The sequence below is a fragment of the Gopherus evgoodei genome, chromosome 8, assembly GCF_007399415.2.
Source record: "Gopherus evgoodei ecotype Sinaloan lineage chromosome 8, rGopEvg1_v1.p, whole genome shotgun sequence".
Classification (NCBI taxonomy): Eukaryota; Metazoa; Chordata; order Testudines; family Testudinidae; genus Gopherus; species Gopherus evgoodei.
The window spans coordinates 102,476,091-102,494,749 of record NC_044329.1 but is presented as its reverse complement, the minus strand read 5'-3'; the positions used below and the strand labels follow the sequence as shown (position 1 = coordinate 102,494,749).

At 43.9% G+C, this 18,659-nt stretch overlaps 2 protein-coding genes across 8 annotated transcripts in view; both read right to left on the bottom strand.

Moving 5' to 3' along the window:
- The window catches only part of CC2D1B (coiled-coil and C2 domain containing 1B), a 70,304-nt gene extending 57,985 nt beyond the window's left edge, over positions 1-12,319 (bottom strand). Inside the window, exons 1-3 of one of the 4 annotated variants that reach the window (XM_030572114.1) lie at positions 12,303-12,319; positions 10,945-11,039; positions 3,217-3,358 (exon numbers count right to left, since the gene is read on the bottom strand). In XM_030572114.1, coding sequence (XP_030427974.1) covers positions 3,217-3,358; positions 10,945-11,010 — 208 coding nt within the window. In that variant the 5' untranslated portion in view covers positions 11,011-11,039; positions 12,303-12,319. Of the gene's footprint in view, positions 1-3,216; positions 3,359-10,944; positions 11,241-12,029; positions 12,117-12,218 lie in introns of those variants that run through there. The other 3 variants (XM_030572110.1, XM_030572111.1, XM_030572112.1) reach the window with 3 other exon arrangements.
- Positions 12,320-16,021: 3,702 nt separating this feature from the next.
- ORC1 (origin recognition complex subunit 1) overlaps positions 16,022-18,659 on the bottom strand; it is a 43,067-nt gene continuing 40,429 nt past the window's right edge. For all 4 annotated transcript variants that reach the window (XM_030572717.1, XM_030572719.1, XM_030572721.1 and 1 more), the window contains 2 exons: positions 17,529-17,616; positions 16,022-16,317 (listed from right to left, as the gene is read on the bottom strand). In XM_030572717.1, coding sequence (XP_030428577.1) covers positions 16,123-16,317; positions 17,529-17,616 — 283 coding nt within the window. In that variant the 3' untranslated portion in view covers positions 16,022-16,122. The remainder of the gene's footprint in view (positions 16,318-17,528; positions 17,617-18,659) is intronic.

The window sequence follows — 18,659 nt, the reverse complement described above, 5'->3', positions numbered from 1 at the left end:
CTTAATTACAGAAAAACAGGGATGCAATGCTCAAGCAATGCCACTGCTGACAAATGTGGAAAACATTTGATACCTTCAGTGGTCACAACAAATACCGACTCATAAAACCTTACAGAGATGTTGAGGATTAATCTTCATTCTACAGATAGGAAACAGTGAAAAAAAAAATGAAGTGACTTCATGAGCTCCAAAGTCTGTGTTGGAAACGGAAGTAGAGCTCAGAAGTTCCTGGTTCCCAGACTTATGCTCAAACAACCAGACCTTACCTGTACATTATACAGGCAGTAGTGACAAAAAATAAAAATTAAAACCCACTGCGATTGAAAGTGCCCACAGGAATCTCAGAGAGAGAAACAGTGGATTTTATGGCACAAAGGGCATCTATCTCCTCATACACAGATCTAGAACAAATCCCCTTAGTCTCAGGGTATTATCAGGATTACTGATCAAGACTTATCTAATGCTTTCTAAAAGTCATTAGTTATAAGAACTAGAAAGGAAAAGTCAGTTATAGGATTCTTTAATTCAAACAACAGGATTTTTTACTTGATGGCCAGTTTTTAAAAAAAATATACAATCGTACTTTGATCCAACAGAATTTCTATTAAAAGAAAGATTTAAAAATGGAACAGGATGAAGACATAGCTGCATTAACTTATTTCAGATACTTTAAAATCTTCTACGTTCATTACTCTTCAAGAGTAACTTATCTTGAAACCTAGTCAGTATCAAAATGAATTCAAATTTAGGTTCAGGTACTACACACTTGCCTCTGAGTCTTCCTGCCAATTATTATTGTGATTTTACAATCTCATTTTCCTGTGTATTTATAAATTTTCCTCTCCCTTGCTGTTGTGTGAAAGTCCCACACAAATAGTATAGGAAAATGACAGTGCAAGAAACAATGAAATGGATTATACACAAATACTGTCAAATTCACAAAGTGAACAAACTAACGCGTTTCCAGACTTCATTTAAGGTCAGAAAGGCTCATTTTAATAATCTAGTCTGATGTCCTGCATAACACACGGCAAAGAATTTTACCCCGTAATTCCTGCATCATGTCAATAACTTCTGTCTGAGCTACAGCATATTTTCTAGAAAGACATCCAGTCTTGATGTAAAGACAGCAAGTGATCGACAGTCCACCACATCTCTTGGTAAATTATCCTGTTCCCTCACTGTTAAAAAAACCTGAACCTTATTTCCAGTCTCAATTCGTATAGTTTCAACTTCCAGTCACTTGATCTTGTTATGCCTTTGTATGCTAAATTAAAGAGCCCTCTACTCTCAAAAATCTTCTCCCCATGTAAGTGTGACACCCTGTACCCCACATTCACCATTTATATAGGATTACAATATATTTTGTATAAAGTATGCCTTATGAAGTATCATTTGAAAACTCAATCTGCTGAATATTATTTTCCTGTTGATATGTGTGTAACAACACTGCATGTAAAATTATGAGATTTTGCTATATGATTGTTACTGAAATATGTTGTAGTTCTGGGTAACGCCCACAAACCAATTCTCAGAGACAAAGACACACCAGCATGCCAGCAAGGTGCTAAAGTGCCATTACCTGTTTAACTGGCCATCCACCAGCAGGGGAGACAGTATAGACAAGAAATTTACATTTAATCCCATAGACAGTTGGAATCTCAGGTATATAGGGGACTGTTTGTCTACACACCGGCATGGGGTAATTCTCAAAGAGAGGAGGAGGATATAAAAATAAGGAGACAGTGATCTCCACATCACCCCCCTCTTCCTCTGATCTCTCTGCCCATGGCATCAACAAATACCTGAAGAACACTGAACTGGGGGAAGGGTCCCTAGCGGAAAGAAAATCCAACCTGTGTATTGTTGCAGCTTATGGTGAGAGACATTTTGCTTTTAAGTTCATTTCAGTATTAGCTTGCAGTTTTATTTTTGTATTTCTTTCATAACCAATTCTGCTTTTATGCCATACCACTTGTAATCACTTCAAATCTATCTTTTGCTCGTTAATAAGCTTGTTTTACTGTTTTAGCTAAACCAGCGTGTTTGCACTGAAGTGTTTGGGAATCCCTATTTAGGATGACAAGGTTGCAGCATAATCATTACCCCGTGTTGGAATGACATACTTACTGTGAGCTTGCACTGCTCAGTGTTCTTCTGGACAGTGTAAGACACACACTTCTGGGGAACAAAGCTGGGGCTCAGACTGTGAGGTGTCCCCCTGCACGTAATTCATGGATGGCTGGGAGAGCATTCATGTATTCAGCTGGGCGTGATTTTGCATACTAAAGGCTGTGCGAGCAGGCCAAGAGCGGATCTTCTGACTGCAAAGCAGTGTAAAAGGCATCCCAGGCTAGAGAACTAAGGGGGCACAGCTGTTGAACAGTCCAGACTGTACCCTGGGGAATGTCACAGAAGGTATTTAAATACCATGTTCAGCCCACCTCTTAACTTGCTCTTTGAACATCTCAGGGGCATGCCCAGGATTTTAAATTTGAATACTTCTGGAGGGGCACGTTAAACACATACAAATGAAAGGTTCATGTGACCCTTCCCCCTTCCCAAACACACCCCGTTTCTTGGGCCGCTTCTTGCGGGGACACCCAGCAGTGAGGAGGTAGCAGCTCCCCCTGCAGCAGGGCTCTCTGTGTCCCTGCAGCCTGGGCAGGGAGGAAGCAGCAGGCTGCAGGGTCCTCCCCGCACCCCTACTGCTGCAGCCTGATGCATCTCCTTCCTTGCTCCTGAAGTCCCAGTTCTGCTGCCTGCTTTACAGATGCCCTCTGAGGTGAGTCAGGGGCTGGAGGCAGAGGCAACACATGGGACTCCAAAAGCAGCAAAGGAGAAGCAGCAGGCTGTAGCTGTAGGGATAGGGAGAGGGAGAGCTCAGCCAGCAGCCAAACAACCTGCTGCTCCCTCCCTCTCTGGGCTGCATGAACACATGTAGATTTTGGAGGGGAGGGGGATGCAATGTCCCTGCTTGCCCCCCCTCGTGCACGCCCCTGACTACATCTTAAATCTTTCACTGTAAAGCAGACACAATACAGAAAAATATTTCTCTAATCTCTGAGTTAGATCGTAATCTTAGGTGTTACTTGTAACAACTCTATGGGGGTGGGAGGGAATCTAGAAGGAAGTGTGATTTGTAAAATTATGTCCCTTCTATTTACATAAATAACACAGTTCTTCAGTCAGCAAGAACAAGGAGCAATGACTTACTTTTCCCTTTGGATTTTGACTTCCCTTCTGTCACCTTCTCTCCTGTGATAGCAGCAAGCTCCGCTTCTAGATCCTCGTCACCACCACCATCCTCTATATCCAGCAACATTGCTTCAGGATTGAAATCTACAAAGAGCCCCAGCTGGAACCAAGGGAAAATATTCTAGTAAGAACAGAGACATCACTCAAACCATCACATCACCTGGGTTATTTAAACATTTCAGCGCATTCTGAATTCAAAGATAATGAGGGTTCTGGCTGGGAGTTTTTAACCACAATCCCCTGTAATTTTGACTAGCTATATAACACAAACTAGATATACATATAACTGAAACCAGATACACCTCTTTTGGGCAGCAGAAAATAACCCCCCACTCAGGCCTGCACTTAATCAACCTGAATCCTTATGAATAGGTCTAGCTAGTATTTGAAATAACAAGATAAAATAATTCTGTTAAGACTTCCTAAGCAGAAAATTTAAATCAGGAAGGTTCCTATTGTATCTGAAGCTATCAAATATATTTGACTACTATTCCTCATATTACCCAGGTATTCTAAACTTGGACACAGGAAGATTTCATCTTGAACTTTCATACATATCCACACATTTCAGCTCAAAAGATCCATCGCTTTGTAAACAATATACATAAAGGAATCATTTCACCCACTGATGTGCAGCCACCTCTGGTGCAGAACCAGCAACAGTTTAACACTGTACTGCACCAATATACAGCTATTTAGAACAGGAAGCAAATACTACCATAGGCAATGGAAACTACAGGATGAATTGAGTAGGAAGAATATTAATTGTATAAATTAGCATTTGACCAAAACACTAGGGTAAACTCCGCTCTGTTGCAAAAAGTGCCAAAGGACTTTAACAAACAAGGGTGAAACTTCTGTTTTGTTTCATCTAAAAGATAGAGCCTCCATAAGTACAGTAATCCAGGACACTGCAACACTGGTTCAGTACTGACTCCGAAGTGTCATCCACTGAAATACCAAAATCACTTCCTTGAATGTTTCCCATCAGAGTATTGTCCTGCAAAATGCAGTAGAGTTCACGAATCACAGCCGAAAATGATAAGGATGAAAAAAGGTTTACTGTTGCTTAGCTTTTACCCGAAACTACATAAAGAAATTCTACTGTAAACAAAAATAATGCTGCACAATCCAAAATGCAGCCTTCTTGAAGGATGTATCATTCATTATATGTGATGTATAAACAATGAAGCATATCACTTGTTTCTATGACACATTTATAAATACAGAAAAATGTATTACTTTGACAAGGTGAAAGAGGTAATATCTTTTATTGAACCAAGAAGACAATCATAGGCCTGGTATATAAAAGTTAGGTTGACATAAGCAGTCTTGTGCTGATCTCCCAGCACGTGCTACACTTAAATTTGTCTCCCACTAATATAACTGCCCTGTTATGCCAACATAATAACCCCAGCAATCTGAGTACCGTTAAACCAAGGTCAATGCAAGTTAAGCTATCAAAAAAACGCATAATTACATCACTTGTACATGTTCACACGTTTCTTCTGTCAGTACAGCGCGTCCACAGTTGGTGCTCTAGCAGCAACAGCGAGAGCAGTGCATCGTGGGTAGCTATCCCACTGTGCTACTCGCCACCTTCCGCACCCAGGAGTTGTGGGAAGTTGTAGTGGATTGCAGTGCATCATGGCTGCAGGCTCAATGTCCCATGATGTAGTTTTTCCGTACCAGCATTCCATGGGCTTCAGGCTACATTCTGCAGCATTTTTCAATAGGCCCCGTTTGCTGTGCACATGCCATGCTGTTTGAAAGGATGGGTCCTGCACTGCCTTCTACAGTTGTGGTCGCTGTTATGAACACATTGCAGCTGGTCATGCAGAATATCATGAACACCCAATCTGAACAGGAATCAGAGTTGTCTGACCTGCTGTGTACCATGGAAAGAAATATCACCAGATTACTTTTAGCATTCACGGCACAACAGAACATGGTGGACCATCACTTTTGGGTGCAGGAAACAAGCACTAAGTGGTTGGATCACATCATTATGCAGGTCTGGGATGATGAGCAGTGACTGCAGAACTTTCGGAGGCAGAAACCACCTTCCTGGAACTGTGTGAGGAGCTCAACCCAGCAGTGCAGCACAAGGACATCAAAATGAGAGCTGCCCTCTTGGTGGAGAAGAGTGTGGCAATCACTGTGTGGAAGCTGGCGACTCCAGACTCCTACTATTCAGTTGCGAATCAGTACAGAGTCGGGAAGTCTACTGTTGGGGCTCTGTTAACATAAGTATACAAGGCTATTAATCGCCTTCTGCTACAAAGGACTGTGACTCTTGGCAATCTGTGCGAAATATTGGATGGCTTTGCAGCAATGGGATTCCCTAACTGTGGAGGGGCAACAGATGGAAAGCATATTCCAATTTTGGCAACAGACCACCTTGTGACGGAGTACATCAATAGAAAGGGGTATTTCTCTATGGTACTGAAGGTGCCTCTGGATCTCTGTGGGCATTTCACTGACATCAATGCAGGGTGGTCTGGGAAGATGCACGATGCATGTATTTTCAGGAACACTGACCTGTACAGAAAGCTGCAAGCAGAGACTTTCTTTCCAGACCAGAAGATTCCAGTGGGGGATATTCAAATGCCCACAGTGATGCTGGGAGACACAGATTACTCCTTATTCCCATGGCTCATGATGCCTTGCACAGGAACCCTGGACAGCAGCAAGGTGTAGCCATGGGGCTCTTGGCAGTGGAGGTGAGGTCGTCACCAATGATGGTGTCCAGCTCCTTATAGAAGTTGCAGGTCTCTGTCATGACACCAGAAGAATGGTTGGCCTCCCTTCCCTTCTGGTAAGCCTGCCTCAGCTCCTTTATCTTTTCATGGCACTGTGTGTGTCCCATTCATAGCCCTTATCCAGCAAGTCATGAGAAATCTGATTGCAGGTATCGAAGTTCCTACAGCTGGAGCAGAGCTGGAAATGCAAAGCCTCCTCTCTCTATAGTGCCAGCAGATCCAACAACTCAGGTGTGCTCCAAGTGGGAGAACGTTTGCTGCATGGAGCTGCCATGGCCAGCTGGGAGGATGCCATGTGAGCTCTCTACACAGAGGAAACAGGAAGTGGAATTTCAAAAATTCCTGGGCCTTCAAAGAGGAAAAAGAGAGGATGCCTGTGTACTTGGGTGCAGTGCATTGGAGTTCAAACTGCTGACCAGAGCATTCAGAACAGGCATTATTGTGTAGTGCAGACAAATCCCTAGAGCTTAGGTTCTCAAACTGTGATCTGCAGACCACTGGCTTCATTCAAGTGGTCTGTGGATAGTTCCCTCTAACGCCTGGTCTACATTGGGGGGTAGGGGGGGGAACCTATCTAATTTACGCAACTTCAGCTACGTGAATAACGTAGTTGAAGTCGATGTACTTAGACCTACTCACCGGTGTCTCCTCTGCGGCAAGTCGACTGCTACTGCTCCCCCACAGACTCCGCCTGTGCCTCTCACAGCAGCGGAGTACAGGAGTTGTCGGGAGAGTGTTCGGGGACTGATTTATCAAGTCTAGAATAGACACGATAAATGGAACCCCACTGGATCAATCGCTGCCCGCCAATCTGGTGGGTAGTATAGACATATCCTAAGGTGTGTGTCATGGCAGTCGCACACAAGAGAATAAAGGGCCACCCATCTAATGAGTGGAGCCACGCAGGTGTGGCTCCACTCATTAGGTGCCTGGACCCGAGAGAAGATGCACATGTAAGGTGGGGTGGTGGCCTTTGGGGATAGGGCCAGGTGGGAGGGGGCAGTGGGATGAGAAGAGGGGATGGGGGGAATTTGGGACGTGCATGGCTGCAGTGGCCAGAGAAAGAAGCGAATTTCCCCAGCTCCAAGCTGCGGCTGCCAGGGAGAGACAGCCCTCTTTCCCAGTCCCAGTTCAGGGACTGCCAGGGTGGATTTGATTTAAATTACTAGTCAGAAAGACTTGATTTAATCATGGTTTTCTACATAAAAGTGCATTCTCGTTAGTTGGTATAACCTTAATACATATTCTTCACAACTCAGAGATAGATGTAGGTTTCATTTTTAGAAGGTACACACTATACACTTTTAAACAGTGATTTATTTTGAAATCTTTTCAGATAAGTTTTACAGCTATATCAGAAAATGAATGATTATTTGGTTATTTCATTTATCAAAGGTAATTGAAGCAGATATTTATGAAGCCATTGGGAGGTGAACTATCTCCAATTCAACAAGTTAATCATTAATATTTGGAGGATTTTCTTGCCATGCTGTATTAGGAGGAGACCACCAGACAGACAGACATTGAAATTGTTTTATTTAACTAAAACAACAAAGTTAAGTATTCTGGATTTTTTTCTTCAACAGCAAACATAATATTTTAACAAAAACAAGCATATGTCCCTCGCTTCTCAAACATTTACCTCCAGACTTCTCCTCCTTGTCCAGATCTATTCCCCTCACAACAATCTTCTCTATTCATTGAACTTTTTGAAACTTTGAACTTTTAGAGAGAGGTAAGGGATTGACTCTGTGTACACAAATTTGCAGAGGGACAACAGAGTTGAGGTCTATTATTTCTCACCTCTATATATTAATTTATTTATTTAAAAACGTTTTTGCTGTTAACAAGCACGTTACCTCTGGTGACACAAATCCACAGTTTGAGAACTGAAAAACTAAGCATCTCTGATGGCATCTTCTAGACTGAGCAGAGTCCCATTGGATAGATAGAAAAATTAACCTAAATAATCTATACGGAAGCCTGTGGAACCCCATAAGATTGGGTCCCTAATCCATTAACTATTGTAATGTTTAAGAAGTTTTGTAAGTAAGTTCCATGAATATACTGTCACATCCTACAGAATTAGAATTTATAATCCCTATTCCATGATGAGGTATCTTTGAGCTATAATGTATCTTAATTAAAACCATCTTTAGATAGGTTTTTCCCCCTCAAAAAGTATTTTATCAAAAAAATCTGGTTTTTTTTTTAATCATTTATTTGTATCCACCCTGGGGGCTGCCATGGTGGGGGAGACCCCCTCTTTCCCAGCCCCAGCTCGGGAGCTGCCACAGCAGGGAAGAGAAGTAGAGACCCCACTCCTCTCCAGCCCCTGAGCTGGGGCTGCTGTGGAGGCCCCCCCGCCTCCTTCTGAGCCCGAGCTCAGGGGCTGCAGCGGTGGGGGAGAGATGACACTTCTATCACATTAGAAAGGTAAGACTACGGATGTTAAAATATGAGTTGTGTGCTTTTTTTTTTGTAAAACAACAAAAGTTAGTGATTATTAAGTTGTTTTTTTTAATATGGTGCTTTTATCCAAAGCACTTCACAATAGTTAGCTAACGATACAAACAACATTTGGAAGGATCATTAAGTGGTCCTCAGCAATTTTCAAGTGGTCTGCAAAAAAGAAAGTTTGAGAACCACTGCCCTAGAGGATGCAGCACAAGATTGAAAGCCCTTATTTACTAATCCTGTCTCTGCCATTAATTCACTGCATGATGCTGGAAAAGTAATTTTACCTCTCACTGCTTCAGTTTCTCCCCTTCTCCCCACACAATTCCCACTATCTGTAAAATGGGGATAATTCTGCTTCCCATTGCTCAAGGAAGCAGGAGGAGATTAGCAAATGTTTACACAGTGCTTTGAAGATGCAAAGCTCTATATAATATTACGTACCTTTTACAAATGGGTAAACTGAGGGCAAAGTGTATGTGATCTGCCCATTGTCCCATACCAAGATAGTTGTGAAGCCAGCAATAGAATCCAGGGGTATATCTAGACAGCAATTAAACACCCACTACTAGCCCAGGTCAGCTGACTGAGGCTCAGGGCTGTAAAACTGTGGGGTACACATTTAGGCTTGGGCTGGAGCCTGAGCTCTAGGACCCCGCGACGGGGGAGGTTCCTTGAGCCCAAATGTCTACACCACAGTTTTACATCTCCCCTGCCAGTCAGCTGACACAAGCCAGTCACAGGTGTTTAATTGCTGGGTACACATACCCTGGGAGTTCTGGCTCCAACTTCCTTGTTGCGTGCAGTAAACCACACTTCTTTTGAAGTCAATGAATATCAAACAAGTGCCTTAAATAGGAAGGAAAAGAGGGGAGACAAAGACAGGCATGAACCAGGAAGAAATGCAGTGAGCATACTGTAAAGCACAAATGAGCTCTACAGAACACGCTCATTTATAGCTGGAAAAGACACTGGAGAATATATTGTAAGAAACAATCTTACATTTGCCAGGAAATGAACTGGATGGTTTAAATATACTTTTTCTATTTTTGATCCTATGGGGCTGGATTGGGGCCTTTGATTTACTGGTTCTCTCTTTTAAATTTCTTTGCTTCTTTTGATCTTTGTACTTTTTATTTCATTTGGACAATGCATATATTTTAATTCAGACATTTAAGCTCTAGTGCTACAGTAATGGTAGCATTATGTATACACTGACATGCACATAGCGAGAAAAGACGTAATTACTGCTAACGGGGTGGGAAAAAGCACCTAAGCTCAGCTCCTATGCACTTAAGAGCTCTGATTTCAACTAATCCGAATTCATTTAGGAATGGACTGAGAATCGAACAGCTGTATCATTCTCTCTCTACTATAAACACGTTAGCCCCTATTCCAGTAACCCCCCATTTTAGCCTCCAGTTCAGTCTACCTTTCAAGTGTATCCAAACCAAAGCCAAGGTCTCCCAATCTTGCCTTGATACTCCGTTTCCCTATTTCCTCTCCACATTTGCTTCCCCCTCTCCTGAATACAACTCAAGCTTCTTTTCATTTTCAAAGCCTTCTTAATTTCATTCCCTGACTGTGTCTCACTCCTCATTTCTGGATGCATCCATTCGTAGATCAGATACTCACCTGACTCCGCACTTTGGCTTCTTCTTGTACTTCTGACACTAAACGCTATCTCCTAAGTTTGCACAGTTCAACGAAGCCCTGCATTCCTAAAATTATAACTGTTCCACAAAGCATTCCACCTACAAGGACATCTCCCACACTCTGTTCTGTAGGGCACTATATTCTGATATTTTAAGATTAAAATTTCATCACAGCACAATCCACTTATTGCATGTAGTTACTCAAATGTACATAGACCTGCTGTTAACAGCCACAGACAAACACCTGTCTGGACTCAGTATCCTTGCATAGAAGTCATAAATACAACAATGGAGCACAGGCAATGCCAGTCCACAAACAACCACTCAACTTCATATAAACAGAACAGAGGGAACTAAATTAAAACTACTTGTCTAAGTAGTGGTAGGATCTACTCTTCTCTCAAAGGACCATCCAGTGTCGCTAAGATAGTCACTAACCATTCTGATTTTCACAGGTCTGTCTTTGAGTGATGTTATAAAAATACGGATGTTAGCTTGGGCACGACCGTTTTATAACTGGGTTCACAATGTTGGCAAAGTTCACAATGTTGTGACAGGATGAACTTGATCTTGTAGCAAGTCTGCCTGTATTTTTAATGCCTTAATCAGCATGATATCTGGATGTCATGTGTCTGCTACTAGAAGATCAATTAACTAACGCGTGAAAAGCAGAGGACAACTAACGTATACCAAGGTTTGTAGAATACCCTGCAACTCTGCAATCATGTTAGCCCAAGAAAGAATCACAAAGCAGGACCCCAAGTGTGCAAGCTTTTAACCAGACTATAGTGTGAGAGAGGAGGTTTCTATACCTGCTTTGCAGCAGCAGCTCCCTGGCCCTTTGCCTGGGGACTTTTCCTGGGTCTTCTCCCAAGCATGCTGGCTCATGAATCTCAAACAACTCTACCTTTAACAGATACAAAAAGAATCCCACACATACATAGGTTAAGACACTGACATCCAACTGTGACACATGACAGAAGCCTATACACCAACCTAATCCAGCCTGAAAGGTGGGCCTAGCAGCCAGTAGCCCCACATATTACAGCTCCACACCAAAGGCTTCACCCTGTAACCACTCCCCAGGGTCACCATACCCAACCCATCCCGCTTCTCTCCAGGTTCTCCCGCTCCCCCCCCCCCCCCCGAGCTGGACACAGAAGCCTGTCCCCCCACCCCCCATGAGCTGGACACAGGATCCTGTCCCCCGTCCCCCCCGACTCCCGGTTCTCCCGCTCCCAAGCCGGGCACAGGAACATGTCCCCTCCCCACTCCGGGTTCTCCCCCCGAGCCAGACACAGGAGCCTGTTCCCCCACCCCCCATGAGCTGGACACAGGATCCTGTCCCGCCCCCCCCCTCGACTCCCGGTTCTCCCGCTCCCGAGCCGGGCACAGGAGCATGTCCCCCCCCTCACTCTGGGTTCTCCCCCCAAGCCAGACACAGGAGCCTGTCCCCCCACCCCCCATGAGCTGGACACAGGATCTTGTCCCCCCCCGACTCCCGGTTCTCCCGCTCCCGAGCCGGGCACAGGAGCATGTCCCCCCCCTCACTCCGGGTTCTCCCCCCGAGCCGGGCACAGGAGCATGCCCCCCCCCCCACGAGCCGGACACAGGATCCTGTCCCCCACCACTCCCGGTTCTCCCGCTCCCAAGCCGGGCACAGGAACATGTCGTCCCCCCCCCCCCTCCACTCCAGATTCTCCCCCCAGCCGGGCACAGGAACATGTCCCCCCCTCACTCCGGGTTCTGCCCCCCGTGCCGGGCACAGGAGCCTGTCCCCCCCCACACCACGTTCTCCCCCCCCCCAGCCGGGCACAGGAACTGTCCCTCAGGACCCCACCCCGGAAGCCGTTCCCAGGAGCCGGTCTCCCGCGCAGGTTCCTTCCCCCTCCCAGACCTGGCGCCCGGCACAGCGGCGGGAGCTCCCTGTCAGGACAAGGCGGGTGGAGACAACCAGCGGGCACCGCCATGTAAATAACCCACTCCTCCCCCCCCCCACCGCGACGCGGGGCAGCGGGACCTGTGCAGGTTCCGGGGAAGGCACAGAGGCGACGCCCGGCCTCCGCCCCCGCCGCGACTGGCCTACCCGGCCCGGCCCAGCGCGCAGGAGACCCTAGGGAGGCGCGCGCGCTCGCCGCCACTCCACAGCAGGACGCGGCTCCAAGCTCACCGCGCACGCAGGCGCAAAGTGAAAGGGGGGGGAAGGAAACTCCACGGGGCGAGGTTATGGGGATCGGGGCGGGGCCAGGAATCTTAGAGGGGCGGGGTTATAAGAAAGGGGAGGAGCAGAGGGGTAGGGCCATAAGGATGGGTCAGGTGGGGTTAAATTTAAAGGGGCCATAGGGTCTTGCCATAGGCCAGGGAGTGAAGTTTGGAGGAGTGGATCCAGTACCCAAAGACCAAGGTAAGTGGATAGGTAGAACCAACCCCAGGCCAGTAATACTGGTTCAGGGCAGAGGGAAGCATGGAGCAAAGAATAGGGCCTAGACATTCACTGGGGTGCCCATGAGAGTCATAGTTATTTATTGTCACATCTTAGCCTGAGGCCGTTAGTTGCCCTTACAATTATTTTCCAGTCTTTGCCAACAAGTCCCAGTGACACCTTTTGGAGTAGATGACAGTACTGCACCCTGACAGTCATGGCCAGCCAGCTAACAACTACACTAGTTTTCTTAAGAAACTACATATGGATTTGGTGCCTGATAGACTCCCAAGCTTAACATTGGCCAAAAGTTCACTGAACCAGGGACAGCATCACCCTTTGTAAAGGGCAAAGCAGATCATCAATGATCCACAGACAGTGGTCCTGTGTGTGCTATGGAATTTGCCACTTCTTTTTTAATTAAAGCTGTTTCTAGCATTTGATTGTGAAGATGGTTCACGGTTGGAAGGCCAAACAGACACTGCATTTTCTAGAGTCTGCAAAAAAAAAATAGCTCTGAGGTGGGAACTATCATATTCTTCGTTCATCTCAATGGACTTCACTCTCAAAACTAATAGTTACTTTGTCATAACTATAAAGGGAAGGGTAATGTCCCTCCTGGCCAGAGCCACCAAAATCCTTTTACTTGGAAAGAGTTAAGAAGCTTAGGTAACCTGACCCACACCTGACCCAAAGGGCCAATAAGGGAACAAGATATTTTCAAATCTTGGGGGAAAGGGAGGGAGGCTTCTGTTGTGTGCTCTTTGTTTTGGTGGTGTTCGCTCTTGGGACTAAGAGGGAGCAGACGTCAATCCATGCTCTCCAAATCTTTCTGAACAAGTCTCTCATATTCCAAACTTGTAACAGCCAGGCAAGATGTATTAGTTTATCTTTGTTTTCTCAACTTGTGAATTTTACCTTTGCTAGAGGAGCAAAGTTTTGTTGTAACTTTGAAACTAAGACTGGAGAGGGTTCCTCTAAGCTCTTTGAATCTGATTACCCAGTAAAGTTATTTTCCATCCTGATTTTACAGAGATGATTTTTACATTTTTAATAAAATCCTTCTTTTAAGAACCTGATTTTTCCATTGTCCAAAGACCCAGGGGGTTGGGTCTTTGATCACTTTGTAACCAACTGGTTAGATATTATTCTCGAGCCTCCCTAGGAAAGGGAGCATAAGGGCTTGGGGGGATATTTTGGAGGAAGAGGAACTCCAAGTGGTCCTTTCCCTGTTTCTTGTTAAATCAGTTGGTGGTGACAGCACACCAGGTTTTAACCTAAGCTGGTAGAAATAAGCTTAAGACGCTTTCATGCGGGTCCCCATATTTGTACCCTAGAGTTCAGAGTGGGGAAGGAACCCTGACATACACAAAACTAATTTTATTAACTATCTCACTGCTGATAATTTTAGCAGAAATATGCAACTATGACGCTTTATCCCATCCTAAACTTACCCCTCACCTTCATGTGCCAAAAGTTCTAAATATGCCTACCTAATTACCAAAACCTTCAGATTTACCTCAACAGTCCACAATGCAGTTGTGTTAAACACCGCAATCAGTGGCAAATTTGAAAATTTAGACACAGAATAAAAAACAAGTATAAGAAGGGTAGCCGTGTTAGTCTGGATCTGTAAAAGCAGCAAAGAATCCTGTGGCAACAAAATACTGTACTGTTTTATTCTTTAAATCGTGACATCCATATTTACATTTTTCCTGAGGCTGCTTTGAAGTTCCAGTCTGCCACAGAAACTGGGGTCTTGCTATGGAATTTAGATCCAGTCTGCCACAGTATTTTGGGTTATGAGTTACTGTAGAAACTGAAGAGGTCCTAGCTCTCAGCTAGATTGTCTATTCCATAAAAACTCATTGGTGAGGTAAACCCTCTATCAGCACAGTAAGCCATTCCCACATTTTCTATATTGAAGTCACTTATTACAAGCTTGAACTATTTTTGCAGCACATTTCACACTAATAAGTCATAAGTGATTAAAAATGTCATTTAAAAATAGCTAATCAAGATATCTTCAGTAATTTTGGTAATTTTTCCCCTCAAGTACAATTTCATACTGAAAACAGTTTAACCAAATATCCATCAGCTGTCTTCAGGCAATTCCTCTGAAACTCTTCTTTGTAACAGATAAACATGCTTAAATTCAAAGTGAAATGTAAAGCTCATTCTTCTATGAAAATACAAATTTCCACTGGCATTTTTATTTCCGGTAGCAAACACTCATGCTTCCCCCACCCCTTCTGGCCTTGCCTATAGCGGTGTATACTTTCACTACACATGAGGCTACGTTTTAGTCACAGGTATTTTTAGTAAGTCATGGACAGGTCAAGGGTCGTAAAAATTCATGGTCCGTGACCTGACAATGATTTGTAATATATACCCCTAACTAAAACTTGGGCCGGGGGCTGCAGGTGCTCTTGAGGGAAAGCACTGGGGCACTGTGCGCACTCTGGGGGGGACGGCAGCCTGGGGGGCGCATGGGTGCTGGGAGGGACCTAGGACTCCTGGCACGCTCCCTACCTAGCTCTGCGTAGCTCCCTGGGAGCAACCGGCATGTCCCTGCAGCTCCTAGGGGAAGGGAAGGCCAGGCAGGCTTTGTGGACTGCCCCTGCCATGAGCACTGGCTCTGCAGCTCCCATTGGCCAGGAACTGCAGCCAATGGGAGCTGTGGGTGGTGCCTGCAGACAGGGGCAGCACAGAGCACCCTGGCCCCTCCACTTAGGAACTGCAGGGACATGCCAGCCACTTCCAGGGAGTCCCCTGAGGTAAGCACCTCCCCACACCCCAACCCCCTGCCCGAGCGCCCTCCCACACCCAAACTACTACTGCTGCTGCTGGGGTGGGGAGGGGTGGACACAGTGGCCTGAGACTGCCCCAACAGCATCTGGTGTGGCTGGCCCATGGGCTGCCTGAACTGCTCCGGCAGCCTCGGAGCCAGCCACACCGGCCACTACAGAAGTCACAGAATGTCACGGAATCCATGACTTCCGTGAGAGACATGCAGCCTTACACATAAGCAACAGATGAGAAATTTAATTTTAAAACATGTTTGAAAAGTGTTAAATCAGGTCTCATGTATCCAGTTGAAATTTTAGAGGGAAAATTACCTAAACTGCAGTCTAATAAAGATACTTCTACTCTTGCAAAAAGTGCTTTAGCATCTTTAGCGACCACAAGTGGTCAAAATCTCAGTTTTCACATCTTTTCACAGCTTATTTGAAAGAGGGCACTTTCCACTCTGTTTATGGCACTCTTTCAAGTACTGGCTCAGGGGAGAGTGTGCCACCTACTGAACACACCCCTTACTGCAGCACCGAAAAACATTCAAAACAAGTGATTTAAATGCAAAGGTATAAAAACACTTAGTAAGGAATTCTTTATTATATAAAAAAGTGCTTTAATAGATTAAAAATTTAAGAAAAGGGTTTAGAAAAAACAGAACCATTTCTGGTATGTTCAATTTTTATCCACACAACTTTTTAAAACCAGTCTTTTTAAAAGTTTAACAATATTTAAAATATTTACACCTACATATATACACAAAACCTCTGTTGCCTCATTCCTGCTTGAGTGCATACATGACATCATCTTGGCTGATATTCAGACGCACCCGCACATGAAGGTATTTATTATTGGACTCTACCAGCAAAAAACGGCAGGCACCAAGTCTTGAGCAAATTGCCATAATTTCTGATACTGTAGGAATCTGCAGACCTTCAATCCTACACAGTGCTACATGCTGATGATAGATCTAGAGGAACAAGATACAACTCAATTTAGTCAGTATATTTGTCATAAACAAATAGTTAAGGGTTAATGCCTCTTTTACTTGTAAAGGGTTAAGAAGTTCACCTAGCCTAGCTGACACCTGACCAGAGGAACCAATGAGGGAACAAGATGTTTCAAAAAGAAGGAGGGAAGTTTTCCTTTGTTTAGAGTTTCAGTTTCAACTGGAGTGAAAAAGATCAAGGAACCAGGCTCTTATCAGAGTAGTAAGGGATAAACAGATTTATGTTTATTTCTTTGTAACTTGTCTTGGTACCATTAAGGGAATTATCAAAATTGGGTATTTGGGTATTTTTTGTGTAACTAAATTTGTGCCCAGGGGAACCTCCTCTGTGTTTTGAATCTGTTGTCTGTGAGAGTAGCTGGTATGCTAATCTCTCCCAGAGGGTTTTCTTTTACCTTTCTTTTCTTTAATTAAAAGCCTTTTTCTTAATACCTGATTGATTTTTCCTTGTTTTTAGATCCAAGGGGATTGGATCTGGACTTGCCAGGAATTGGTGGGGGAAAGGAGCGGGGAGGTTAAATTCTCCTTGTGTTAACATCCAAAGGGTTGGATCCGTGTTCACCAGGAACTTGGTGAAAAAGTCTCTCAAGGCTACCCTGGGAGGGTTAGGTTTTGGGAGGAAAGGGGGTGTTCCAGACGGAGGATCTGGATGGTGGCAGCGATACCAGATCTAAGCTGGTAATTAAGCTTAGAAGTGTCCATGCAGGTCCCCACATCTGTACCCTAAAGTTCAGAGTGGGGAAGGAACCTTGACAATATTAGATTGGAACAGGAAACAGAAGAGGTGGAAAAGATGGGCTTTCTACTCTCAACCTCTATGGAAGGGGAGAAACAAACAATTGAATCTGTTCGGAGCGAAGATGACACACATGCTGTTGAACACAGAACATTAGGACTATGTCAGTGAAGTAAGAAATTGTAACTCAGCTAAGTTTCCTCTATTACCCAACCATACAAATACATAAAATAAATTAGGATGCCAGCATCTTATGTTTTTTTGTTCTAACAAGACCTTTCCATTCTCATCTTAGCTTTTGTGAACTGGGTTATATCAATTACATATATTATCTTTGCACCTATGATTTGTTTCAATAAATTTACACTTTGAAAATAGTCAAACAATTAAGACAAAAGCTACTGTCCAAGTTATTTAAAAAAATTAGTAAATGTACCTGTTGAACTGTTGCTTCCTCAAGCCCTGACCTGCGAAACTCTGCTATAATTGCTTTCAGGAACATTTGCTCATGCAATGAAGCATTCCTGAAAGAGAATAAGAAAATCTTACTACCAATCTTGCTTAACCAAATCTAGGACTTCACTGACTCGTAGGAGGTGGTTTGAGGGGTAGGAAATATCTGATAAGGCCTTGCTGAAAAGCATTGCATATTTTCTGAGGCAGAAAAGGGAAAAATTGTAAGATTATTTAGTTCGTCACCCTGCCAACTGATACTCTCATGTCACATTTTGTCCCATATATTGTAACACAAGGCTTTACAAGTTATTTAGAAACATTTAATGCCGTTTAATCATCATGCCACTGTTTACAGGCACTCACATACTATGGTGATAGAACCATGTATAGGTACCTAGATAGGCTGAGTGAAACCACTTTAATATGGCAGATCTATGGAATTAACAAATTCCAACACCTAATGATATTTGTATTTGTTCTGCTTGATGGTGAACAACTCTGCATCTTCTTTGACAGTTAAAAGTTTGGGATTTCAATAGCAGATGAAATACTGGAGCATGTGCAATGCTCAGTGTGTTATGAATGATTTACATTTGTGAATTAAGAATTTCACATTCTAGTTTTGATCTAAAATAAATATTTAAAGCACATTTCTACTCTGTAAAAATGACACCTTCTTACTGAAGGCATCTGTTCCATGTGTGCCTTCAAGTCATATCTACTTGCTTCACTGACTAAAATAAAATACTCTTTTTTCTCATAAGCTCTGCAGAACTGAGGCTGAGCCAGGTTCTCTCCTTCCTTCAGTTTCATGAACAGCTTTCTAAATTCATGTCAGTTACAACCTGTGCAAATGCACTGAGGCAATTGTGTTCCACAATTTTAACTGAGAGACTAATTTGGCCTGTGGAACTTCTTGATGATCAAGAAATAATCCAGTTTAAATGGGAATCAGAATTCTTGCATTCTGTTCCCAGATCTGTCACTTGCCACAACAAAGCACTTATTCTGTACCTTCATCTGGAAAAAAGGAATGCTTCCTACCCTCCTAAAGGTGCTGTGAAACACAGTTTGTAAAGTGCTTAATAAAAGTGCAGATATTACATATTCT